This window comes from Gopherus flavomarginatus, chromosome 6 (genome assembly GCF_025201925.1).
Source record: "Gopherus flavomarginatus isolate rGopFla2 chromosome 6, rGopFla2.mat.asm, whole genome shotgun sequence".
NCBI lineage: Eukaryota > Metazoa > Chordata > Testudines > Testudinidae > Gopherus > Gopherus flavomarginatus.
In genome coordinates, this window is record NC_066622.1 from 96,670,448 (window position 1) to 96,695,822 (window position 25,375).

The 25,375-nt window shown below is 48.4% G+C and overlaps 1 protein-coding gene and 2 long non-coding RNA genes across 4 annotated transcripts in view; 1 reads left to right on the top strand and 2 right to left on the bottom strand.

Moving 5' to 3' along the window:
* The window catches only part of LOC127054096 (uncharacterized), a 36,485-nt gene extending 35,176 nt beyond the window's left edge, over positions 1-1,309 (bottom strand). For both annotated transcript variants that reach the window (XR_007775173.1, XR_007775172.1), the window contains exon 1: positions 1,072-1,309. This is a non-coding gene — a long non-coding RNA (uncharacterized LOC127054096). The remainder of the gene's footprint in view (positions 1-1,071) is intronic.
* Positions 1,310-9,255: 7,946 nt separating this feature from the next.
* Positions 9,256-25,375, top strand: part of LOC127054009 (core histone macro-H2A.2) — a 43,137-nt gene continuing 27,017 nt past the window's right edge. The window contains exons 1-3 of the mRNA XM_050959620.1: positions 9,256-10,045; positions 15,983-16,089; positions 16,839-17,036. Of these exons, the coding sequence (XP_050815577.1) occupies positions 9,874-10,045; positions 15,983-16,089; positions 16,839-17,036 (477 nt within the window). The 5' untranslated portion in view covers positions 9,256-9,873. The remainder of the gene's footprint in view (positions 10,046-15,982; positions 16,090-16,838; positions 17,037-25,375) is intronic.
* The window catches only part of LOC127054102 (uncharacterized), a 32,648-nt gene continuing 26,151 nt past the window's right edge, over positions 18,879-25,375 (bottom strand). Inside the window, exon 3 of the long non-coding RNA XR_007775179.1 lies at positions 18,879-19,040. This is a non-coding gene — a long non-coding RNA (uncharacterized LOC127054102). The remainder of the gene's footprint in view (positions 19,041-25,375) is intronic.

Below are 25,375 nucleotides of genomic sequence, written 5' to 3' on the forward strand. Positions count from 1 at the left end.
GGGATGAGTGGCTCCCTTAATACCAATTGGGGCACCAAACCTTGGCCCTGGGTGCTATGAACCAGCCCTGGATATTATTTAATGGCCCAAACATGTCATTTAAAGGACCCCCAAACCTCACAATGGCGCCAATTCTCCTTGCCCCTGCCCCCGCCCGGCCAGCCTGTTCCTGCACTCAGGCAAACCCGCTTTTATTTATGCACTGCCCCACGGCACCCCCGCAGCCAAGGTCGGGGAGCCCTTTCGTCGTCAGCGGGTCGCTTTTGGACGACAGGAGCCAGCGGGCCTGGCCAGGGAGAGGCAGCGCGCTGTGTGCGGGCGGCAGGGGCTGTTGCAGGCAAGCTGCAGTGACTCCTCCTAGAGGCGGTATGTGGAGAAGAAGGAGCCCCCCCTCCGTCCCCCTCCAGAGCTGCCGCCGCCATTGAAACATACAATACAAGAGAAAGCCAGCGGCAGGCGAGCGCAGCCCAGAGGAGTTAGCCGGAGCAGGAGCCTCCCGAGGCTGGGGCGGCGGCGGCGGCCCCCGGGCAGGTGAGGAGAGAGGCCCGGCGGGTGCGGAGCACTGGGGGGGAAGGGAGGCATGGCGTGGAAAGCGAACGATCGGCCGCTCCGTCGGCCCAGGCTCTCCACCCACGGCTGAGCCAGGGCGGTTGCCCCAAGCCGCTAGCCCGGGGTGAAGGACTCCTCCGGGGGACAGGGGCGGGCCGGCGCTAGGCGCGGGCTGGCCCGAGGGAAAGGCCTGGCCGGCGGCACGGACGGCCGAGGCCGGTCCTAGCGGTGGGAGGTCTGGGCGCAGGGTGGTGACCGGCCCCCGGGGATGCGGAGCCGGTGCTCTGTGGGCTGCGCTGTGCGGCGCCAGGAGCGATTCCCAGCGGCGCGGCCCGGAGGGGGTGTGCGCTCTCTCCCTCCCTGTGTGACTCTCCCCGGGGGAGTGGGGCGAGGCGAGGGCACTCCCCCTCCGCTTCCCTTTCCGGGACGTCCTCGGTCGGAGCCCGGTTAATGGCAGCCTCCATCTAGCTAAGCCTACAGCCCCCCTGAAGCCGCGCTTTGGGGGCGGGGCTGGCAGCTGACCGGCACCAGAGACTCGCTCTTTGGGGGTTTGCGCGGGAAGATTCCTTTCCTCCGGCGGGCGCGCGCCCTTAGCGGCCCCCTCTTCTCAGGGCCGCGCCCCAGCGGGTCGCTTGTATAGCCCCGAACGTTCGGAACGCGCCTCCTACCCAGGGCCCCCTTATGCCCTAGTCGGCGCGCGACTTTCACCACCCACGTCAGAGAAGATGTCCTTCGCATGTCCGAGTCGCCAGCCCTTCGGCCAATCACTTCACGCCCCCCTAGTTCTCTGGCGGTGCGCGCCGGAGCTTTAATCTCTGGCTCGGCCAATGAGCGGGCGCAGCACGTGCTGGAGGGCGGGTCTCTTGTGTAGCTAGGAGCGCAGACAGCCTAGTCGTGCAGGAGGTATCTATTGGGTGTCTGGGAAGTGGGCGGGCGCGCGCAGGAGGTACCGGGGAAGGAGCCTTGGCAGTTTGTATTTGAAAAATAAAAAGGCGGGTTCAGGTTTGACAAAAGGCTGCTGTTGGACTAGAAGCCCGGCCCCTTAAAGAGACAAGCGTCGAGGAGGCTACCGCGGGGAAAACAAAACAATCGCAGCCCGACACTGCTGCGGGGAGACGGCAGAGCCTGTTCTCGTTCGCTGGGCCAGAGCGCCGCCCGCTCCGCACCTCTGGGGCCCCGCCTGCGCTGAGCTCGGACCCTGCGCGGGCTGAGCGCCCAGGGAGCCGCCCGCCCTGGGCTGCCCTTTCCACCAGGACAGCATGTGGGGCGCCCGCGTGCGCTGAAAATGACCTTCCCCCTTAGTACAGACTCAGTTTCCCTTTGTGGCAGAGCTGCAACGGCTGCTCTCTCTTGTCGAATGTCTAGATTAGCGTGTGTCCCGTGCCATCAGACACGCTGGTGCTGCAAACTGCTGCCAGCTTCCTACAAACTCACATGGGGAAAGGGAGGCCACATTGCTGGATGCTGATGATCAACCTTCTGGTCAACCACATTCATTGACTCCTGTAGCTCTTCCTCAACTCCCACATTTCACTTCATCTCCATCATTGGGGTCAGAAATTTGCCTGCCACCAACTTCAAAACATCTCAAACATTCACAGTTATCTCAGTTACTCTTGTGCTGCAGCTCTTAATAACTCCATATTTTCTTACGATTACTCTCATTTTTGGCCAGTGGCATTCCTTTAGGGCCTGTTTAAAGGAATACTGTCAACTTTAAATCCAGAGACAAGGTGGGTGAGGTAATATCTTTTATTGGACTAACTTCTGTCCAATAAATACGCACACCGCGCCCCCGCCAGACGTAAGTTTCACTGCTAAAAGTGCTAGTGTTGACTGTTCTATGTTGGCAAGAGAGGCTCTCCTGCTGACATAGCTAACACCACTTATTGGGGGTGATTTAATTATGCTGGTAGGAGAGCTCTCTCCATTGCAAGGTCTGGAGTGTAGACAGCCGGAGAGACAAGCTTTTGATCATACATGGGCTTATGAAAGGTACTGCACATAACTGCACATATTTCAAGGGACCATTCAGGGTGAAGTATCCCGTTCAAGGTGATTCACTCTGAATAGTCCCTTGAAATCTGTAGTAACTACTTAAATTAAACAATCTGTTCAGATCTTGTATTTAGCTGTGACACTGAGTATGTTTCCGAAACCTGAAGAAGAGCTCTGTGTATGCTTAGAACAGGGGTTGGTAACCTTTCAGAAGTGGTGTGCCGAGTCTTCATTTATACACTCTAATTTAAGGCTTTGCGTGCCAGTAATACATTTTAATGTTTTTTAGAAGGTCTCGCTGTAAGTCTGGGGTTCTGGCCACCGGCTCCTGCCAGTCAGGGTCTCAGCCCACTGCCAGCCTGGGGTTCCTTCACCCAGGCCAGCAGCGGGCACTGAGTGAGACCGGCGGTGGGATCCCAGCTGGCAAGGGGCCAGCAGCGGGAACCCCAGAGCGGTGGCAGGCTGAGCCACTCAGTCGCTGCTCTGGGGTTTTGGCTGCTGGGCCCTTGCCAGCTGGGGTCCCTGCCACAGCCCCACTCACCTTGCTTCTGGTTAGAGTTCCAGCCTAGGCCCCCTGCCAGACAGGGTTCAGGCCTTCGGCCCTACCAGCCACTAGTTCCACTCACCTCAGCAGCCAATCTTGGGTCCCAGCCGCTGACCTCCTGCCAGCTGGTTAACAACTGATCACTCAGAAGCCTGTGTGCAGGTTAAAGTATCCAAATATGTGCCAGACATTGGAAAACTCAGCAAGGAAAAGCAAAGGCAAGGATCACACTAAACCGATAAGAGCTGCATTTTAATTTAATTTTAAATAAAGCGACTGAACCTTGTTTACTTTGCATATTACAGTAGTTTGGTTATATAATATATAGACTTATAGAGTGACCTTCTAAAAAACGTTAAAATGTATTACTAGCACGTGAAGCCTTAAATTAGAATATAAAAATGAAGACTCGGCACACCACTTCTGAAAGGTTGCCAACCCCTGTGTTAAAGTATCTCAGCCCTGACCTGAACTCATAAAAAAAAAAAAATTCTTTAGAATAAGAAGGAAAGAGTATTGTAATACAAAGGTTCCTTGACAGTTGGGAAACAGCAGTTGGGGAGAAGTGCAAGGAACAGTTGCACAGAAGTGTGTTACAGTTGTGGGAGTATTAGGAAAAATAAGGATCAGGTAAAGGGAAAGGATGGAAAATTAGAAACAGTGAGGGAAGAAGGAGTCAGGAAAATGATTTACTGTAATTGCCTAATGAGAGAACATATATAATGTAATAATTTCTCTCATTACTTTGTAGTCGAGTACTTTTTCATATCCACAGCTCTACCAATGCGCTATGATCTTTTAACACAGATGCTGAATGCAACCACAACATTTCTGATAGGCCAAATACTGCTCCTATTGCGGTTTTGTCGTTGACTTAGAAAGAATCAGGATTTTGTCCTTCAAAAACAATGGAAGAGAGATTAATTTAGTGTGAGTTTGAGCTGGATAGATACTTGATAGCCATTTGAATGACAGTTATCACCAGAACTAAAAAGGATGTGTTAGTGAGATTATTCAATGTTATAAAATAAAGTGCTGAGTTTAAGATTGGCTTGTGACAAATTAAATAAGTTTGACAGTTTTATTTTGTTTTTTATTGCAGTATGCTATCTCATGTCCTCTTTTGATCAACATAATTTGTAAAGTAGCTTATGTAATACTCCTTCCATCTTGTTGAAGAACTTGTTTTCATCATTATTTTGTAAAAAGCAAAAGTTTACTAACAGTCACTGGGCCTGAAAACACAGAACAGTTACCAAGGGGAAATTCTGTTAAAATGGTGTGAAATAAAATTACAAACCTTTGTGCAGCACTGCTAAAGTTCAAGATTGCGGTGCATTGGTACAGTTGTGTGGCATTGTATGGATGTTTCCCGAAGCCTGGCATAGTGTTTATCGCAGTATTGCATCCATTACCATGATATCCCTAATGCAATTCATCCTTTGCTGCCAGAGTGTTAAATTCAGCCACTGAATTAAAAAGGGGGCAGGAGGGGAAAAAGCAGCTAATGACATAATAAAATAGCATTGTTGGGGGGAGACGGTATTTTTCTTTTGGTAGCCCCACTACTGACATTTTAGAGCAAATATTTATCCAGTAATTAGATTTGAGATCAAATGGCAATTTTATTAGTTCCCATACTACAGCACTTGATTCAAAATTGGTAATTATTTAGGAATTCATAATGAGGTCATATGTATCTTCAATTCTTAGAATGTCTGTCTACAAGGTTATTAGTTTATTCTCCCTTAGTTTTCGTTACTATACCTGTTAATAAACACATTCAGAAAGGAAAATCAGCAGCATGGTGGATAAGGACAAATGGGGGGTATTTTAGACCACTGTTGACTATTCAGTGTTTTTCTTTCTTAAATGTGGCAGAAGTGTAGCTAGAATTCAATTTAGATTGAAAGTGTCCTTGATTTCCTGATGGCTGTTAAAGTTGAGCAATTTTTTTGAACATCTAGACTAGTATTGGACAGGTGGGCCTTTTCATATAGTCACTTGCTTGGAATAAACAGAAGAACTAGACCTGGATTGCAGTGTTCTCAAATGGATTTTGAATGTGTCTTTGTGATGCAGTGATATCAAAGGCTGTTAAGAGCCTGATCACAGTAGCACACTATATTATGTTGTTATTCCCGGTTATAGTTTTGTCCTTCACTCCCAGTCTGTCAGGGATTGCAAGAGCTGTTGAGGCAAGAAGCTTAGCTCCTGCAATGAGTGAATAACACATGTCACAAAGCAGTGCCCTCTCCTCAGTTCAGGAGGTCTGGGGTTTCACAGGCAGCTCTCCTCAGCAAGTTTGGTCATGACAATGTAGGACCTTGAAATTACACACGTAAAATTGGAAAAGATCAGGTTGTCTGTGGCAACTCCACTTTTAGGGTATAAAAACTGAAAGCAGGCTGAAAAATGTGGGTGTCAAAAAATAAAAAGATTTGAACGGAGTGGGAAGAGAGTTCTGTGTTGTGTCTTCATCATGCTCTGGAAGTCAGAAAGGCCCATATCTACAACCATAGAATAGATTTCCCACAATGCCTCACTTCATGTCACCACAATCCTTTTCAACTTAACCTTTTCCTTTTTTCTTGTTCCACTGCTGTGAATGCATATAAGAGAAATTCTGTACATATGTCTTCATCAGCAGAAGCCTTAGGGGCTGCAGCCAAATTCTTCATACACTTCAGTAGAATGACACAGGACTTACTGTGGTGTAACTGAGGTCAGAATTAGGCATTAAGGTGGACAGCTATCTTTACAAAATTAAAATGTAGAAATTGCTTGACTAATAGCTGAAGATGTATCTGTAGCTAAAAGCCTTTTATACTGTTTAAGTAAAATGGCTGATTCCAGAGTCGTCATGACATTTACCTGGAAAACTTGTTTATTGTTTCCACAAAACAGGAAGATGCAAGGAGATAGCTAGGTTTTATTTCCTTTGCTCCTTAAGCCTAGCCTAGATTGGCTCTTCCCATGGAAAACTTCTGCAGAAGGAAGCCAGAGGGGCAGAAAAACTGGTAATCATTCCCTTTAGGGCAAGAGATGAGGGACCTCCTCCCAGCTCCGTGGAGGTTGGCTCCTGTGGCTGCTCAGTAGCAGCTGTAAAGGCGACCCAGAGGAGGGTGTTAATATACCTCTGACCCATATAATTTGCCTCCCAGAGTTCCAGCTGAAAAAGCAGGAGCAGAACAAGGAGGGATAGTTTTGTGGAGTACAGCCTGTTCCCTGTTTCTCCCTATCTCACCTCAGTTCTACCTCCTGAACTTAATGGACCTCCATTCACATAAGACACAGCAAGAAGAGTGTAAAGAGGTGGCTCTCATTCTCTGCCACATGGAAAGGAGGAACGCTAAATATAGCCATGGCAGAATTTGAGGGGTTTTTTAAATATAATTTCAGTGGATAAAAATCGATGCTTATTTATAACTTATTTTTATCAATTTAAATGTTCACAAGTGCAGGAAATTATGGGAGGAGGGGTCAGACAATAATTATGAAGTGACAGTAGACATTGAGATTTAAAAGGTTATAGCTTTATAACTGTTAAAAGACAAATTGTCAATATCACGTCAAAATATACAAGGTAAATATCCTTAAATGAAACTATGTTCTCAGAAGCATATTTTTTACTTTGTCTATCTGTAAATTTTGGATAGAAATATTTTTCATTGGTTTGCGTGTGTAGGTTGAAATCAACCAATAAAAATCTAATGTTTCCAAATTTAACTATGTACACATTCACAAGGGATGATCCAGCTCCCTGTAGTTATTATAGGCAGAACAGACAGTGAACTACTGTGAACAGTGAACAGACAGTGTACTGCAGGTAGTTCAGCTTGCCTTCCACCCTAACACCCTGCTTTTAATTGCTTATAACTGCCAAACTTAATCACTGGGGCTGCAATTTTCTATACTGGTGTCTACCTCAGGGCATGGCTACACTTGCAGATGTAGAGCACTTTGAGTTAGAATCATAGAATACCAGGGTTGGAAGGGACCTCAAGAGGTCATCTAGTCCAACCCCCTGCCCAGAGCAGGACCAATCCCCAGACAGATTTATGTCCTAGATCCCTAAATGGCCCCCTCATGGATTGAACTCACAACCCTGGTTTTAGCAGGCCAATGCTCAAACCACTCCAAAAGCTAGGAGGAAGGAGGACCAGCCAAACTGGGTAAGTGGGCCCAGTGAGGGTATCCTGAATACCCTGCAAAGAAACAGTGTGCTGAGCTTGTTATAAGAACCACAACTATGTGAGAGGGTGATACTGACCATTGTTACTTTTAAGTACTTGTATGTGGACACAAGCCACTATTAGCCATGTCAGTAATTGGTTACACAATCAGTTAGAAATGTAGTGTGGACAGGGCTTTAGAGAGGATTCCTCTAGGTCAGTGTTTCCCAAACAAGTTAAACCAGCCTTCGTAGAGCACAGCAGGGAAAGCGCTGCAATCTATCCACACTGACAGCTGCAAGCGCACTGGCGTGGCCACATTAGCAGCTCTTGCAATGACCACAGAGAGCAGTACATTGTGGTAGCTATCTCAGCATGCAAGTGGCTGCAATGTGCTTTTCAAATGAGGGGTGTGGAGTATGTTGTGTGTATGGGGGGGAGAGAGAGTGGGTTTTGGGGGGGCTGAGAGCATGTCAGCATGCTGTCTTGTAAGTTCAGACAGCAACAGACCCCCTCCCCCGCCACTCTCTCTCACACACAGCATTCAACAGTAATGGTTGCTTTGTCTCGGAGCAGATAAGCATGCCAGTTGTCAGAAACGGAACTTTCAAAGGGCACATCGGCATGCCTGGAGTGATTCCAATAGAATGACAAGAGTGGCCAGTTGATTTAAAGGGATTATGGGACATTTCCGGGGGCTGATCAGAGCGCAATAATGCAACACCTCATTCACACCACACCTGGGCGTTTCAGCCAATGCGCACCAAATGTTAATCTTCTCGCCGAGGTGGAGTACCAGGAGTGCACTAGCCCTGGAGTCAAAGCGCTCTACGTGCCTTGCCAGTGTGGAAGAGTGATGTGCTAGGGCGCCCGGGGCTGCTTTAATATGCTCTAACTTGCAAGTGTAGCCAAGCCCTTCGGCTAGGTTTTTAACAAAAATGGTTCAGCCATTTTAGAGAATGAGGTTAGAGGAGAAATATGTTGCTTTGCCTATGTTAAAAAAATTCTTACAGCCTTTTAACTGAGAAACTCTAGTTCCTCCTTGCTTTGAGATATGTCAGGAGGATTGCTATGGTGCCAGGAGACCTTTGAAAATCCACCCAACTTTGACTGAATCCTGCCTCATTTAGTGCACGAGGTAGATGGAGTTCAAGGAATGAATCAAGGTTGAGTAGTGAATTAGGCTGTTGACTGTAGGACTCCGACCACACTTGTTGTCATAGTGGGAAGGTGTGCAGTGACTGAGGCATGGAATTGCAAGAAGAGGAAGGATGGTTTCATGGTTAAGATAGTTGAATGCCACTTTTGAGAACTGGATTTTATCTGCATCTGCCAGAGTTCCAATGGAATGCTGAGCAGGTCACCAAAATCAAAATTTTCCACAGGTGGCCACTTGTGTGTTCCTCCCTATCTGAGTGCCCAACTTGATGGAGACATTGGGGACCTCATTTGCAAAAATGTTGAGCTCTCACAACTGCAAATGAAGTTAATGGGAGCTATGCTTTGAACATCTGAAGTACTGTAAAAATACCAACTATTCTGAAAAATCAGATTTTAAGCATCTAAATTTGGGCAGCAAAATTAGTGGACGTATTTGACAACATAGGCCTTAATCTCTCAGTTCCCCATCTGTTAAATGGGAATAACACCACCCCATCTGATATGTGTGTTATAAAGAAATTCATTAAGGTTTGTGAATCACTCAGATGCAATGATGAGTGCCATAAAAAAGCCCATACACAGGTTTTGAATGGTATACAGTAATTAAAGCATGTAGCCACACGCAAAATGGTGAGGATAAAAAGAAATATTAATAGCTACCCATTCAGTGAGCATTGCCTTTTTTGTGTACTAATGAGACGGGCCCTAAAGGAAAAAATAAATAAAAGTCTGTGGCCATGTAATGCAAGACTGTATAAGAATGCATCCACATTCTGAATTAAGTTTGCATGGGCAACCTCACTTCTGGCATTCCCTAATCTTTGAGTGTTTTACTTTGCAACTGTAACATTCTTTTAATGTAGTTTATTTATGTAGTTTTATTTACCGTGACAAACAGAACCAAACGAAACTTCATTAAATAATGATGAGTGTTACATGCCTGTCTCCCACCATGGTATGCTGAAAATATCCCCCTCACTTTGTAAATTGATTTTAAGACATTTAGCAAGAATTAAATCCTTCCACTGCAGTTGCATCATCACCTGCTATACACAACAAAGAGATGTTTACATATATATTGAATAGCAGCAATTTTTTTCTATTATAATCAGTTAATGTGCATTCAATTTTCTTGTATTCCCCAAACTGCTCTTTCTGATCTATTTCTGTCTTAATATACAGTTTGCAAAAGAACAGAGATTATAGTGTTTTCAGTGCTCAGATTGTATGCTGTTTGATAAGTGATGCTTCTGCTTTAATATCTGTATTTATTGTGGCCAGATCAATGTCTCTGTGAGAAAGCACAAGCAAGTCTATATTGAAACTGTTCTGTAGAAGTTTCTGCTATACTCACCGTCAATCCATCTCTTTTCCCTTGCAGCTTTTGTGTAGGTGCAAATAAATAAAAACTTTCTCTCAGCAAATTGAAAGGAATATAGCAGCAAGATGTCTGCCCGAAGTGGGAAAAAGAAAATGTCCAAAATGTCACGCTCAAGCAGGGCAGGTGTTATTTTCCCTGTGGGGAGGATGATGCGCTACTTGAGGAAAGGAACATACAAGTACCGGATAGGTGTTGGAGCGCCAGTCTACATGGCAGCTGTCATAGAATACCTAGCAGGTAAATTAAGAGCCTCATTTTAGAAGTGCTGATCATGTACAGAGCCAAGTGAAGTCCATGGGCTATGCACAGTGGCTGGGGGGTGGGGGAACGAGCTCTAAAAGAGTATAGAATATACCAAAATGCATTTAATGGGTTGAGGTGGATTCCTTCACATATTGGAGCAGCAGGGGCAGCATGCTTGATCTCTATGTGGAAGGATTGTGTTACTGTTCTGTAATGATTTCTTTGCCTGATCTAAAAGTATGATGGGCCATAAAGGGTGTTGCACTGAGTACTTTTTTCACAAAAGAGAGACCAATGTGATGATGTAGGACTTAGAGAGAGTTGACTGAGTATAACAGAAGAGAAAAAAGGAGAATTCACGTTACTGTAATAGCATGTTCTAGTTAAATTAAACTACATTCTCTTTAACTGAATCTACCCATACAAAAGAAAGCCCACAAACAAAACCCAAACAAAAAAACCAAAACTTGTTAAAGTGGCTGTGATATGTGGTTGTGGTTCAACTTTGTTATGAAACAGTTTCTGCTTGCTTACATGTCCAGAAAACAAACAAAAACCCAACCACCACCACCACCCCCTGCCCCCCCACCTACCTTTAATGATGTTAGAGAATGTGTTTTAACTTTAGTAAATACCTAAGCTTTATGTAGTGCCATGAAACTGAACATAAGGTACCAAGGATGGGGCTGGGGGAGGTGACACAGGTTGCTGTTGCTGCACTAGGTTTTCACCTATGAAGCATTCAAGTTCATATTCTTATTAAGATCTAGAAGAATTTAGCCTCAGTTTCATCATAATGTAAATTTGTCCACATCACAAAATAGCCCCTTAGCATAATGTCATTGTACCTGTTGGGGGGAGGGTTCAGGTTGGAATTACAGAGATGTCACAGTTGAAGACTGAGGTGTATTAGGAGGACTGTGAGGAGTCTGAGACCTGGACTAGTTGAGTGTGCTGCAATTCACAATTACAGTTCATTGCAAGAGCTGCATGGGGGAAACTTGCATGGAGCCTGCCTGCCCAGGTAACAGCATATGTGTCTAGCAATTGCTATCTAGTCCTTTTTACACATATTTGATGCACCTCTGTTATAACTCCTCTCCTTGTCAAAAAAATCATAAGGAATCAGTTTCCTTTTCAAATGCATACTACAGAAGGATTATTCTGAGACACTGAAAAAATAAGCAAGTCTGGTTTTCAGGCTTTAATTATGTATAACAGGAGGGAGCAAAATGCTGGTGACGCTTTCATATTCGCCATAAAGCAATTCTGGAATCAGAATTCACCTTTATCTAACACTGGTTTTGAAGTTAAAAGGAAAAATATCGTTTATATGGTACAAATACAGTTAAATTTAAATAAAGCATTTCTGTTCACCTATGGCTCATCCAACTGCAAGAAATAATAAATCCAGAAAAATAAGTTAAAATTGAAATGCCACAGGTAAAAGATCCAACCTCCAGAGAAACAGACTCAAATTCTGAAATGGTGGTTGTGCCTTCCTCTCTTTCATTTTCCAATATATTATCAATTAAGTTGTTTGTTCCAAAATCTCGAGTGTGCATACGTAAATAAATCTCGAGTGTGCATACTTACACAGTCTTATTTTATATATTAAGGGAACATTGTTTCCCTGACCATTGTAGGTGCCGAAATCCATCTTAGAGGGATATGGTGAAGTTATGCTATAAAAGGGCAGGGGGATGATTTGGGAAGACCTTGCAGAGCGTCCTTAGCCCTCTGTGGCATGGAGCATGGCTCTAAGGCAGTGTTTCCCAAACTTGGGACGCTGTTTGTGTAGGGGCCGGTTTGTTTACTTGCCGCGTCTGCAGGTCCGGCTGATCGCAGCTCCCAGTGGCCGCAGTTCACTGCTCCAGGCCAATGGGAGCTGCTGGAAGTGGGGTCCAGTACATCCCTCGGTCTGCGCCGCTTCCAGCAGCTCCCATTGGCCTAGAGCAGCGATCCGCGGCCAGTGGGAGCTGCGATCAGCTGGACCTGCGGACACGGCAGGTAAACAAACCGGGAAACACTGCTCTAAGGGGATACTTGCATGGCTGAGAGGGGGATTGGGAAGAGTGAGGCCAAGAGGATCCATTGTTACATGGATCCTCCAATCTCTCCTCCCTGCCTAGCTGCTGTCTTGGGCCTTCCGTCCAAATTTGGCCAAGTTGTAAGTCCTTGAAAAACCTGCAGTTTGCATATACTCAGTAGAAAGGTCTTTGATTTTTAACAGTTAAAATCCTTGTAGTGTGCTTCAGCCTCACAGTTCCTACTGTGACAGACGCAAACCAGTGGGGTACAGGAGTCTGGTAGAGGGCAAATATACTGGTCACTGGGTGAGTAGATTTTTGTTCCCTGAGTGACCAGAGAAGGGGTTGCACTAGAGTAAGCAGGAACTTGCTAGAACCAATTAAGGCAGACGGACTGAGTAGAACACCTGCAGCCAATCAAGGCAGACTAATCAGGGCACTTGGATTTAAAAAGGAGCTCACTCCAGTCAGGTGGGGGGGAAGCCAGAGGAGAGGAGGTGTGTGTGAGGAGCTGGGAGCAAGAGGTGCAAGGAGCTGAGAGAGAGAGAGAGCGGGTGTGCTGCTGGAGGACTAAGGTGTACCAGCGTTATCAGACACCAGGAGGAAGGTCCTGTGGTGAGGATAAAGAAGGTGTTTGGAGGAGGCCATGGGGAAGTAGCCCAGGGAGTTGTAGCTGTCATGCAGCTGTTACAGGAGGTACTATAGACAGCTGCAATCCACAGGGCCCTGGGCTGGAACCCGGAGTAGAGGGCGGGCCTGGGTTCCCCCTAAACCTCCCAACTCCTGATCAGACACAGGAGGAGTTGACCGACACTGTGGGGAAGATCACTGAGGTGAGCAAATCTGTCAATAAGCAGAGGACCCACCAAGGTAGAGGAGGAACTTTGTCCTACTACATGTGACTGGATTTTGCATTCACCATGCCCACACTAGCCCTGAGCCTGCTGCTGCCCAGGGCTACAGGGGCTCAGAAGGACTTTCCCTGTAATTACTGCTCCTCACCAGGGTGAAGCTGGGTACTGGCACTGAGAACAAGGAGCCTGTCTCTCCTGTGCTCACAATAATCCCTCTGCTGGTACCCAGGCTGTGTGGAGGAGGAAGTCATCTGAGCTGAATACAGAAGGGAGAAAAGTTGGACTGAAGGAAGGAGGGGGAAGAAGTACAGCAGAACCCTGTTTATCTGATCCAGTTGGTACCAGAACCAGATCAGATATAATCAAAAATTCAGATAATCCAGAGTATGGGAAAGTGCGAGGCTGCAGCACCGTCTAGCAGCCACAGGAGAGACTGCCCACTTCTGGACCTGTGTGTGCTGGTTGTTCAGTTAATAAGGAGAACCAGATAATGGAAGGTCAGATAAACGGGTTCTACTGTATAGGACAAGCAGTCTGGTGAGATTGGGACTAGAGGGGTGGGGAGAGATTGGGACTGGTTAGGATAGGACACTAGGAGCCAGGGGAGTGAAGGCAGACTGGGAATAGCTGGGCAAAAGATTGGGATTGGAAGTTGGGGGAAGGGAGGTTTGGATTGCTTGAGCTAGGAGATGAACTGGAAGTCATGGGGGGCAGTTTGGGACTAGGAGCCATTTGGCTGGGGAAGAAGGAGCATTGAGATCGGACAGAAGAAACTGAAACTGGCTGGACAGGGAGACTGGGGCTAGGAACTAGTCAGGAAGAATGGGCAGGTGGTGGGGAGAGACAGATCTGACAAGGAGATGGAGTGTTGGGGGGGAAATAAAACTGGCTGGGCAGAGCAACTGGGACAAGGAGCCAGGGGGAGATTGGGATTGGATGAGGAGCCCCGTGAGAGAGACTGGCAGCCAGTGTTTAAAAGAACATTATTAAAGTTGCAAAATCAAGCAGTCAGAAGTTAGGAAACATCAAAATGAAGGTTGCCTGTGCAAACTAAATGTTCCACAGGTCCCCTGCCTCCTTCAGTGCACAAATGAACCTGCACTGCGATGAATGTATATGTACAAGGGAGCCAGATTAAGGTCGCACAGGCAGTCTTAATTCTAGCGTCTAATTCTTTAGTGCTTGATTTTGCAACTTTAATAATGTTCTTTTAACATAAGTAGTGCTTAATAGTTTATATATTAAACAGCTGCTAATAGTCTTTTACATAACTCATTACTAATAATTTCGAACTTTTACAGCTTTAACATTCATATTTTGCTGCTTAGGGTTTATTTTGTACACAAAGAAGTAGTAAAAACTGGAGGACAGATTTGCAGGATTGAGGGCCTCTTTTCCTCCTGTGGAGTTAAAACCGCCTGTCAGGGGTGCTGGAATAATTTTTTTAGGGGGGTGCTGACAGCCATTCAATGAAATAGTAAACCCGTATATGATGGAAACCACTTCAAGCCAGGAGGTGTGGCAACACCCCTAGTTCCAGCACCTGTGCTTTCTGCTGTTGTCCCTGGATGATAAGCCAAGTAGTTTTCTATAGATTTCCAGTGAGTTTTCCTTGGCGATTTTTGTATTTGTACCTCTTCCAGTTATTTTTTTTTAAAATGAGAAAAAAGTACAATGTCACCAATGAAGGACTGATGCAATTGTGATGTGAACCCCAGTTAACAAAAGAAAAAAAAGCAAGGGAAGAGTGGGACATGAGACATTCTTAAAATAAATCAATGCTCCAATATTATTTTTATGCTTGGTTAATGCAAAAAGATACCCAAGCAAACAACCCCCTCCCCTCCCCATTAATATACTAGTAGATGTACCCACCCAAGGAACAGGTTCTTCCTGTTTTTCACTATATACAAGGTTAAATTTGAGAAGTTAATGAGTCCCACTGATTTAGTTGAACATTGTTTTAAAAAAATTCTTGCAAATAAAGAAAAATCACATCTGCCTGTGTGTTACATCTAGATAAATCACAAAAAGGGTAACTGAGGTTGCAGATCACAGCTGAAACCTTATTGCTAATCTAGAGAAACTACATTTCACATGAAGTATGGCATGGCCATCAGTCCCTGGAGTTTCTGGAAGGGATTCACAACCAACAGTTCATGCAGTCAGAAACTGGGTAGCAAGTTACCTACTTGCACCCAAACCAAAACTCTTTCTTATGTAAAATGAATCTTCACACAGCTTTGTCAGTGCCCCTCAATCTAGACCTGTAGCAATTCCTTTCTGTTCTGTTCTACTGGCCTTCACCATAATTCTGTCAATGCACCTCACTCCTTGCCAGCAGCATTTTTACTTGTCTAGTCCTAAGAATCCTCACTATCAAGACTCTCTACTCGATTTTTGTTTTTTTCCATTGGATGCTCACACTAACTTTATTGTTGTAGGGTTACTTGTGAATTTTGGGCTGCTGACATATTTTGAAAGAGCATTGTAACTTGACATTTGAAGAAAGCAATATAGAATTACATGAACCAGTTTTAAGCACCCTAGCTTTTTAAAGTATCTGTTTGGAGAAGTAGGAAAGGATCGCAAAATATGTTTTGTAATTTTGCATAAATATTGACTATTGTTTTGTTTCTATGTTTTTCAGTAAGGAGTGGTAGATTTGTAATAAAAAGATTTTTAGCCTGATTTTCCTTTACACTAAAGCCACTTTACACTGCTTTGGTAATATAAAGTGGCATTAGTGTAAATGAAAGTCAGGCTGTTCTTATCTTGAGAACATTTGCCACCATAATAGGATAATTTCTAAGTAGATCAAACCTGGGATTTCAGTTATTTGCTATTGTCCCTTTAAAGCCAAAAAGCCCCCCACATCTGGAAATGATACCTTACAGAAGTTGGTCAGAAAGATGCTGTGATACTGCACATCAGATTCTGGAGTGGGGAACAAGATGCTTCATTATTCCCTGAAGAAAGCCTGCAGTCCAATTTTGTTAGATTTGTTGCTTTTCTGTTGCTGATTTTTGCCCCCAATGTGTTTGCAGCTGAAATACTAGAGCTAGCGGGGAATGCAGCAAGAGACAACAAAAAGGGAAGAATTGCCCCCAGACACATCCTCCTGGCAGTTGCCAATGATGAGGAACTGAACCAGGTATGCTATTACTTTTTGGTAGTCTGTACACTGTAGCTCAAGTACAGCTGCCATACTTAAAGTTTAGAAACAGTCCAATGCGGTATTCAGATGAGTCCAAGATGGTTCCCACAACAGAAAATGAAACAAGAATCTGCTCACCAACATAAGAACAAAAACGACTTTTATGCCGTGGACTCTTATTTATGCAAGAAATGGAAAAGGACACTGTAGGTAATCCCTTGTTCTTTATGTTTTAAATGGCCATCTGCATGTTCTGTCAAGTGATTTGCCAGTAATATATGAATGCATAGTTGACTTTGTGGGAGAGATTTTATTATGTGTACTTCAGGACCCCATTCCTTCAGTGCTCCCATAAATAATGCCAGAATCTATCATTGTCACTTAGAGTTTCAGCAGTACTCTATCTCTAGTTAATTAATCTGATCCATAGCTGAGTTATATTTTATACTAGGCATGGCAGATGGAGAATTCCTTAATTACTTTTATGTCTGTAATTCTGTATCCCTAGCCAGCATCCTTTCATTTCAGGCTGTTTACCTTTGCTATTAAATAATTATTGTGAAGTGCATTGTTACTTTTGTATGAGCGTTACAGTACAAATGCGACAAATAGAATAAAATGAGCGTTTTAAATATTGTATACTCGACTTGTGTATAGTGCAGTGTAGTCTATGAGGACAGTTCTAGTCAAGAATGAGGGATTTTAATCAGATTAGTCATGCTTCTTTACACTGCCTCTCCCTGCAGTTGCTAAAAGGAGTGACCATTGCAAGTGGAGGGGTCCTGCCCAGAATTCAACCAGAACTTCTTGCCAAAAAACGAGGTGCCAAAAGCAAATCTGAAACTATCCTTTCCCCATCTCCTGAAAAGAGAGGGAGGAAATCCTTGGTAAGCAAGAAGAGTGGAAAGAAAGCAAAGGCTACCAAAGCCCGGGCGCCCAAAAAGGTAAGCAAAAACTAGGTTTGGTGTTTTTGAGAGGTGGGAGAGACTGGTTGAATGAAGAATGATACAGGGAAATAGGAGAAATTAGATGGATGCCTTCCCATTGCTTATTAGTTGATTGATATCTTGTTTGTGACAACTGAAAGTGGGAGGTAGGGGTTGATAATGAGTGAGAAGTACATGGTCCAGGATTTTCTCTCAAAATAGTAGAAAGTAGTGGAGAAATGAGCCATCAGATTATTTCTGTAACGAGCTTCCAGAATCGTGGCAGTCAATGCTTAGAGGATACTTTTCAGGTATCTTCACATTACCTTCTACGATACCTTTACAAAAACCCATACTGTCACTAGGATCCTGCAACAGCTTTGTGGGAAGGATGCTGTAGCATATAAAACACACTTCCTCATCACCCACCCTTATTTTTTCCACCCTTCTTCCCAAGAAGTCTAACACCAAAGCAGCAGACCATCACCACCTTTTGGCTAAGAACTGTAAAGTTTTCAGCCACACTACTATGACAGAATTTCTGGTTAAGATTTTCAGTGGTCAGAGAACTTGTCCTGACATGGGATATATACTTGGTGCTGAAAAGGATTCATTATAGCAGCCTTTCGTAATTCTCTCAGAGTAATGTCTCCGCATATTCACATCAGTCTCCATCTTCTCCTCGTACCTTTCGGTCTCTTGCTGGAGACATGATTTCAATGCTTTTAAAAATATATATTTTTAATTGCAATTACATCTATGAGAAGAATGAATGAGTTGGAGGTTTTGACTGCTAAACTTTCCTTCACTCTCTAGGCCATGGGACAAAGCTGTCCTGTATCCCCACCCAAAGTTTTTACCAAAAGTAGTAAACGTACTCACCATGAGTGTACGCCTTGTGTTAGAGTGCAGTGCTGCCAGAGATCCTCATCTCTAGCACTCCTTGCAGACCACTAATCTTTGCACACTGGTCACCTCTAGGTCTTCTTTGGCTTGGTCCTTTAGTCAGGTTACTTAGAAGTTTAAAACCCATTCCAGGGTAGCAAAAAGGTGCAACAAAGGCCAAGTAAATCTCTAATAACTTTTCCGCCCCTCTCAGGGTCCACTGAAGTGCTCTTACTGGACCTACCTCAGAGCCTCCCCAACAGGACCCTAACCTGCTTCTGCGGAGTTTTCTCTGTTGCTTCTTGTCTAGCAAGTTTTTCCCTCCACTGACTTCTCTCTCTGGGGACTCTAGTTGCTTCCCTTAGGGATCTCCCTGCTACTTGCAGGCCCTAGTTTAAGGCTCTCCACCACAGGAGCCTACCCTGCTCCCTGTATGTCCTGCAGGAGAGTCCTGCCTTCTCTGCAGTCTCTCCCCTATTGAGCTTCCTTAGTCTGCTTATAAGATCCAAGTATCTAATGGATCATCACCTACCTCTGTCCCTGTCTAGCAGGAGACCATCAGTCAATCACCCCTCAGGCGGAGCACGTATCTAATTGTTTTTTTTTCCCCCATTGCTAGAAGTTGAAGGGGGTTCTGAGTTCCACCTAACTCAAAACATTACTCTTGTAGTCTCATTTGGTTTTTCTTTCCAAAACCTAATGAGACTACATACTCTGCATATTAAGGGGTCTATGAGATTTTGTTTAGATAGGACTAAGTCATTTAGGTCATCACCTAGACTTTTTGAAGCCTTGGGGGATAAATGTAAAAATAATGCCATTTCCGTACATCATCCATTGAAATGGATGAGATTATGCACTTACGTTTTAGCTAGAGTACCTGAGCACTTTAGGGCTCCCTCTACAAAGGCTACAGTGGTATCAGTTCATCCTTCTATAATGTTTTCATCATACAAAACTACTAGAGCTGCTCCCTGGAGTTCTGTTTACACCTTTATGCAGTACTATGTTCTTGACTTGGCACTTAGATACAATACTTACTTTGCAATCCTTGCTTAATTATGGTTGCTCAGCCTGTCTTTCTGGGTTTGTACTGCTTGCCATATTGCCAGAGCTGGGAAAATGCAGAGACCACCTCTAAGAAAAGACGGTTACTCACCTTTGTAACTGTTGTTCTTCGAGATGTGTTGCTCATATCCATTCCAGGTAGGTGTACGCGCCGCGCGTGCACATCTGCCGGAAACTTTTTACCCTAGCAACTCCAGTGGGCCGGCAGGTCGCCCCCTAGAGTGGCGCCACCATGGCACTGGATATATACCCCTGCCGGCCCGCCCGCCCCTCAGTTCCTTCTTGCCGGCTACTCCGACAGTGGGGAAGGAGGGCGGGTGTGGAATGGATATGAGCAACACATCTCGAAGAACAACAGTTACAAAGGTGAGTAACCGTCTTTTCTTCTTCGAGTGATTGCTCATATCCATTCCAGGTAGGTGATTCCCAAGCCTTACCTAGGCGGTGGGGTCGGAGTGAGAAGTCGCGGCCTGGAGCACTGCCGAACCAAAGGCCGCATCATCTCTGGACTGCTGGACCAGGGCGTAATGGGAAGCGAATGTATGGACCGATGACCAGGGCGCCGCCCTACAGATCTCTTGGATCGGGACGCAGGCGAGGAAAGCCAGCGATGACGCCTGTGCTCTGGTGGAGTGAGCAGTCACACGGCCCGTCGGAACTTGGGCCAGGTCGTAGCAGGTCCTGATGCAGGAGGTAACCCATGAAGATAACCTTTGGGAGGAAATCGGCAGCCCCTTGACCCGGTCCGCTACTGCCACAAATAACTGGGGGGACTTGCGGAAGGGTTTGGTCCTGTCCACATAAAATGATAGTGCTCGACGGACATCTAGCGAGTGAAGCTGCTGCTCCCTACGTGACGAATGGGGCTTGGGAAAGAAGACTGGGAGCAAAATCTCTTGGTTCACATGGAAAGCTGAGACCACCTTGGGAAGAAAGGCAGGGTGAGGTCTCAGCTGTACCTTGTCTTTGTGGAAGACGGTATACGGTGGGTCCACCGTGAGGGCCCTCAGCTCTGACACTCGTCTAGCTGAGGTAATGGCTACAAGGAAGGCGGTCTTCCACGAGAGGTAGAGCAGGGAGCAAGTAGCTAATGGCTCGAATGGAGGGGCCATGAGCCGAGTCAGGACCAGATTGAGGTCCCATGAAGGGGCCAGAGGGCGAATTTGCGGATAGAGCCGCTCCAGCCCCTTCAGGAATCTCGCCACCATAGGGTGAGAGAAGACCGAACAGCCGTCCACTCCAGGATGAACGCAGAGATGGCAGCTAGGTGTACTCGGAGGGACGACAGTGCTAGACCCTGGGTCTTAAGGGACCAGATATAGTCTAAAAGAGTGGTGACGGGAGTCTCCGTAGGACGAAGAGCTTTCTCTGAACACCAGCAGGAGAAACGCTTCCACTTAGCTCTGTAAGTCGCTCTGGTGGAAGGCTTCCTGCTGCCCAGGAGAACCTCCCGAACCGGGGTAGAGCAGCGTAACTCGGAGTCTGTCAACCACGCAGGAGCCATGCCGTCAGGTGAAGAGACGGAAGGTCCAGGTGACAGAGCCTGCCGTGGTCCTGAGTGATCAGGTCCCGATGAAGGGGCAGGGTAACTGGGTTGGCCACTGAGAGGTCCAGCAACATGGGATACCAGTGCTGTCTGGCCCATGCTGGAGCTATGAGGATCACCCGGGCTCTGTCTCTGCGCACCTTGATGAGAACTCTGTGAATCAGCGGGATGGGCGGGAAAGCATAACACAGGTGGGCTGTCCATGGGATCAGGAATGCATCCGCTAGAGACCCTGGCTCCCGACCCTGGAAGGAGCAGAATGTTCGACACTTCCTGTTCACCCTGGACGCGAAGAGGTCCACCCGGGGACGACCCCACCTCTGGAAGAGTGAGAGGGCGACGTCCGGACGGAAGGACCACTTGTGCGAACGGAAGGATCTGCTCAGCCGATCCGCCAGGGTGTTCCGCACTCCCAGGAGATAGGAGGCGGAAAGGTGAATCGAATGGGCTATGCAAAACTCCCAGAGACGTATTGCCTCGAGACAGAGTGGAGAGGACCTGGTGCCGCCCTGCTTGTTGATGTAAAACATGGTCGTTGTGTTGTCGGTGAAGACCGCGACACAACGACCTTGAAGGAGATGGACAAACGCTTGACAAGCAAGGCGGACCACCCTCAACTCCCGTACGTTGATATGGAGGTTGATCTCTTGTGGTGTCCACAAGCCCTGGGTTCTCTGGGTGCCGCAGTGAGCCCCCCATCCCAGATCGGAGGCGTCCGTGGTCAGGGATGCCGAAGGCTGGGGCGGATGGAACGGAAGCCCAGCACAGACTACCGATTGGTCCAGCCACCATCGAAGAGAGTCCAGCACACTCTGAGGGACGGTGACGACCGTGTCCAACGACTGTCTGGCCGGCCGATACTGCGCAATGAGCCATGATTGAAGAGGTCTCATGCGGAGTCGAGCATATGCTGTTACAAACGTGCAGGCTGCCATGTGGCCTAGGAGGGCCAGACACGTTCGTAGAGAGGTCATCGGGGCCGCTCGCAAACGTAGAATGATGTCCGACAAGGACTGGAACCTGGGCAAGGGTAACAAGGCCCTGGCCAGGGTAGAATCTAGAACGGCTCCGATAAACTCTATCCGCTGCGTGGGAAGTAGAGTAGACTTGTCCACATTGATTACGAGGCCCAGGGTCGCAAAGAGGGTGCTGATCCTGTCGACATGGTCGCGGACCTGCAGCTCCGACGTGCCTCAGATCAGCCAGTCGTCCAAGTAGGGGAAGACGTGGATGCGGCAACGTCAAAGATGTGCGACAACGACTGCCATGCATTTTGTAAAGACTCTCGGGGCCGTAGAGAGGCCAAACGGAAGGACCGCAAATTGGTAATGTTGGCGGTCGGCCACGAAGCGGAGGAAACGCCTGTGTTGGGGGGCAGTCAAGGCGTCCTGCATATCGAGGGCGGCGTACCAGTCTCCGGGATCCAGGGAAGGGATGATGGTTCCAAGGGATACCATGCGGAACTTCAAATTCACGATATACTTGTTGAGTTCCCGCAGGTCGAGAATGGGCCTGAGGCCGCCCTTGGATTTGGGGATTAGAAAGTAACGGGAATAAAACCCCTTGCCCTTCTCGTTGTCCGGAACAGCCTCTATGGCTCCCTTGGCAAGGAGCGCGTGCACCTCCTGACGGAGGAATTGCTCGTGAGAGGGGTCCCTGAAGAGGGACGGGGAAGGTGGGTGGGAGGGTGGGGGCGAAGAAAACTGCAGGCGATAACCGGCCTGCACCGTACGCAAGACCCAACGGTCCGACGTTATTTGGGTCCACGCCGGGAGGAAAAAGGAAAGGCGGTTGGAAAACTGCAGGGAAGGATCCGGAGGGGAAACTGGTACTGCGCCCCCGGGCGCACCTTCAAAATGAAGGCTTAGGTCCTGGAGGGGCCTTGGTGGAGCCTTGGTTCTGCCCACCAGACTGCTGGCGGCGGTTGTTCTGGCCTCGGCGCCTCGAAAGGTCCTGCCGTGGGCGGAACTGAGAGTATGGCCGCCGCTGCTGCTGCTGGTTTTGCTTCCTGAACGGCCTACGTTGTGTCGCTGGCGTATGCATACCCAGCGACCTTATGATGACCCTGTTATCTTTTAGATCCTTCAATCTAGGGTCTGTTTTATCCGAAAACAGACCCTGGCCTTCGAAGGGGAGGTCCTGGATTGTGTGCTGGAGCTCCGGCGGAAGGCCAGAGACCTGCAGCCAAGAAATCCGGCGCATCGTAAGCCCCGAAGCTAGGGTCTGAGCGGCCGAGTCAGCAGCATCAAGGGAGGCCTGTAGCGATGTTCTTGCTACTTTCTTGCCCTCGTCCAGGATGGTGGAAAATTCCTGGCGTGCATCCTGGGGCAAGAGCTCCACAAACTTCCCCGCCGCTACCCAGGAATTGAAGGAGTAGCGGCTGAGGAGGGCCTGTTGGTTTGAGACCCGGAGCTGCAGCGCCCCCGCCGAATAGACCTTGCGGCCCAGGAGGTCCATCCGCCTCGCCTCCTTCGACTTGGGCGCTGGGGCCTCTTGCCCGTGGCGCTCCCTATCGTTCACTGACTGGACCACCAACGAGCAGGGGGTTGGGTGAACATATAAGTATTCATAGCCCTTTGAGAGGGCCATGTACTTTCGCTCCACCCCTCTTAGCCGTCGGAGGGATGGAGGCCGGTGACTGCCAGATGTTAGTGGCATTAGTCTGGATCGTTTTTATGAAGGGCAGTGCCACCCTGGTGGGAGCATCGGATGAAAGGATGCTCACCACCGGGTCCTCAACTTCGGACACCTCCTCCGCCTGCAAGTTCAGGTTCTGTGCCACTCGGCGGAGGAGGTCCTGGTGTGCCCTCAAATCCAGTGGGGGGGGGGGCTGGAGGACGAGGTGCCCGCCACTGCCTCATCCGGAGACGAGGACGAGGAGACCCCCGGCAACAAGGTGTCCACGGGGGGTTCTTTGAGGGGCTGCACCTCTGTTTCCGGAGGGAGCTCTGGGTCCCGGCAAGTACCGTCCGTCTCCGGGGAGTGACGGGGTCTAGACGCCATCGCTTCCGGTGGTCTGCGCTCCGCCACAGGGCGGGGGGTAATGTGTTGTGGACCCTGGGCCTGAGAGTATGCCCATGGGGTCCAAAACCCCCACTGTGGAGGCCCTCGTTCTTGTGGCGGAGGGTCTTGGAACAGGGCCGCGTGCCTGTCCTGTGCCATGGCATAGACACTGTCAGTGTGGGAGGAAACCGACGGCTCCCTAGAAGGCCAGGGGGGCGCCGAGCTTGGTTGATATGCAGCCCTATGCGCCATGACTGACGCTCCCCTCGGTGCCGAGGCTCGGTGCCGCGACCCACATCGGTACCGGGAACGGCGTGATGATCTGTGCCGAGATCCCGACCGGGAGCGGGAGCGATGACGGTGCCGGGAGCGGGACCGCGACCTTCTGTGAACGCGGTGCCGGGCCGGCAGCGGAGACCGGGACCTACCACCAGCGCGGTGCCGGGAGGTCGACCGGGTTCGGGACCTGCCACCGGTTCGGTGCCGCGAGGTCGACCGCGGGGCCAACCGCGGGGCCAAACGCCGAGGCGAACAGCTCCTGGAGTCTTGGTGCCGGTGGTGAGATGAGCCCGACCGGGACCGTGTGGATGGTGATCGGTGCCGCGAGTACGACCGGTACCGTCTGGGCGACCGGTGCCGGGACTCCAAGCGGCGCCCCGAGCGTGAGCGTTCGCGCCTCCGGGTGATCGGTGCCGGGACTCGGGAGACAGCGCTCGAAGCATCGGCTTACCCCTGGAAGTTATGCGTCCCGGGGGTGCCGGCTGAGGCTGAGATGGCTCCGTAAGAGCAATTAAGTCCCGAGCCGAGGCGAAAGTCTCCGGCGTCGATGGGACCCTTAGCTCGACCCCTGATCTTACGGGAGAGCTAGGTGGAGCTGGACTTGATGGACCTTCTGGGCCCGGAGTCGACAGCAGTCCTGCAGGCGGTGCCGCAGCTAAGGTAGGTGCCGGGCGGTCCGCTCGGGCCTGCCTTGATGGTGTCGCAGACGCCGAGGGACGTAGATCTGCTCCCGGTGCCGGAGATGGTCGGTGCCGGGGAGTCTTGCCGGTGCCGGCGCGGTCCGGTGCCGTAGTAGAACTGGCTGACTGCGCCGCCGGTGCCGGAGACAGGGCCGCTTCCATGAGGAGAGCGTGAAGTCTTTGGTCTCTCTCCTTTTTAGTGCGAGGCTTAAAGGCCTTGCAAATGCGGCACTTGTCGCTAATGTGTGATTCCCCAAGGCACTTAAGGCATGCGTCGTGGGGATCGCTTGTAGGCATTGGCTTTTTGCACGCCGAGCACTGCTTGAAACCCGGCGAACCAGGCATGGGCCCGGTGCCGGGTGCCGGGGAGGGCAACGGCCCACCCGCAGGCAACGTCCGATAACTGTTTACAAGATTCTAACTAACTACTAGACTAAAGGACTATCTACAACTCAACTAAGAACTATCTACAATCAAACGACGAAGACGAACAGGAGAGCTAGGGACGTGGAGGTCAGCAAGCCGCACTCCACAGTTCCAGCAACCGACACGGCGGTAAGAAGGAACTGAGGAGCGGGCGGGCCGGCAGGGGTATATATCTAGTGCCATGGTGGCGCCACTCTAGGGGGCGACCTGCCGGCCCACTGGAGTTGCTAGGGTAAAAAGTTTCCGGCAGACGTGCACGCGCGGCACGTACACCTACCTGGAATGGATATGAGCAATCACTCGAAGAAGAAGAAAGTAGAATTACTTAACAACTGTAGGTATGAGAATAATAACTATACATATTCACATCACTAGCCACCTTCCCCTCTTATTCTGAATTCTACATTCTCAAAACTCAGAGGTTTAGCAGGAGGAGTTGAGGTGTTGGTCTACTTGGCCTCTCACATCCT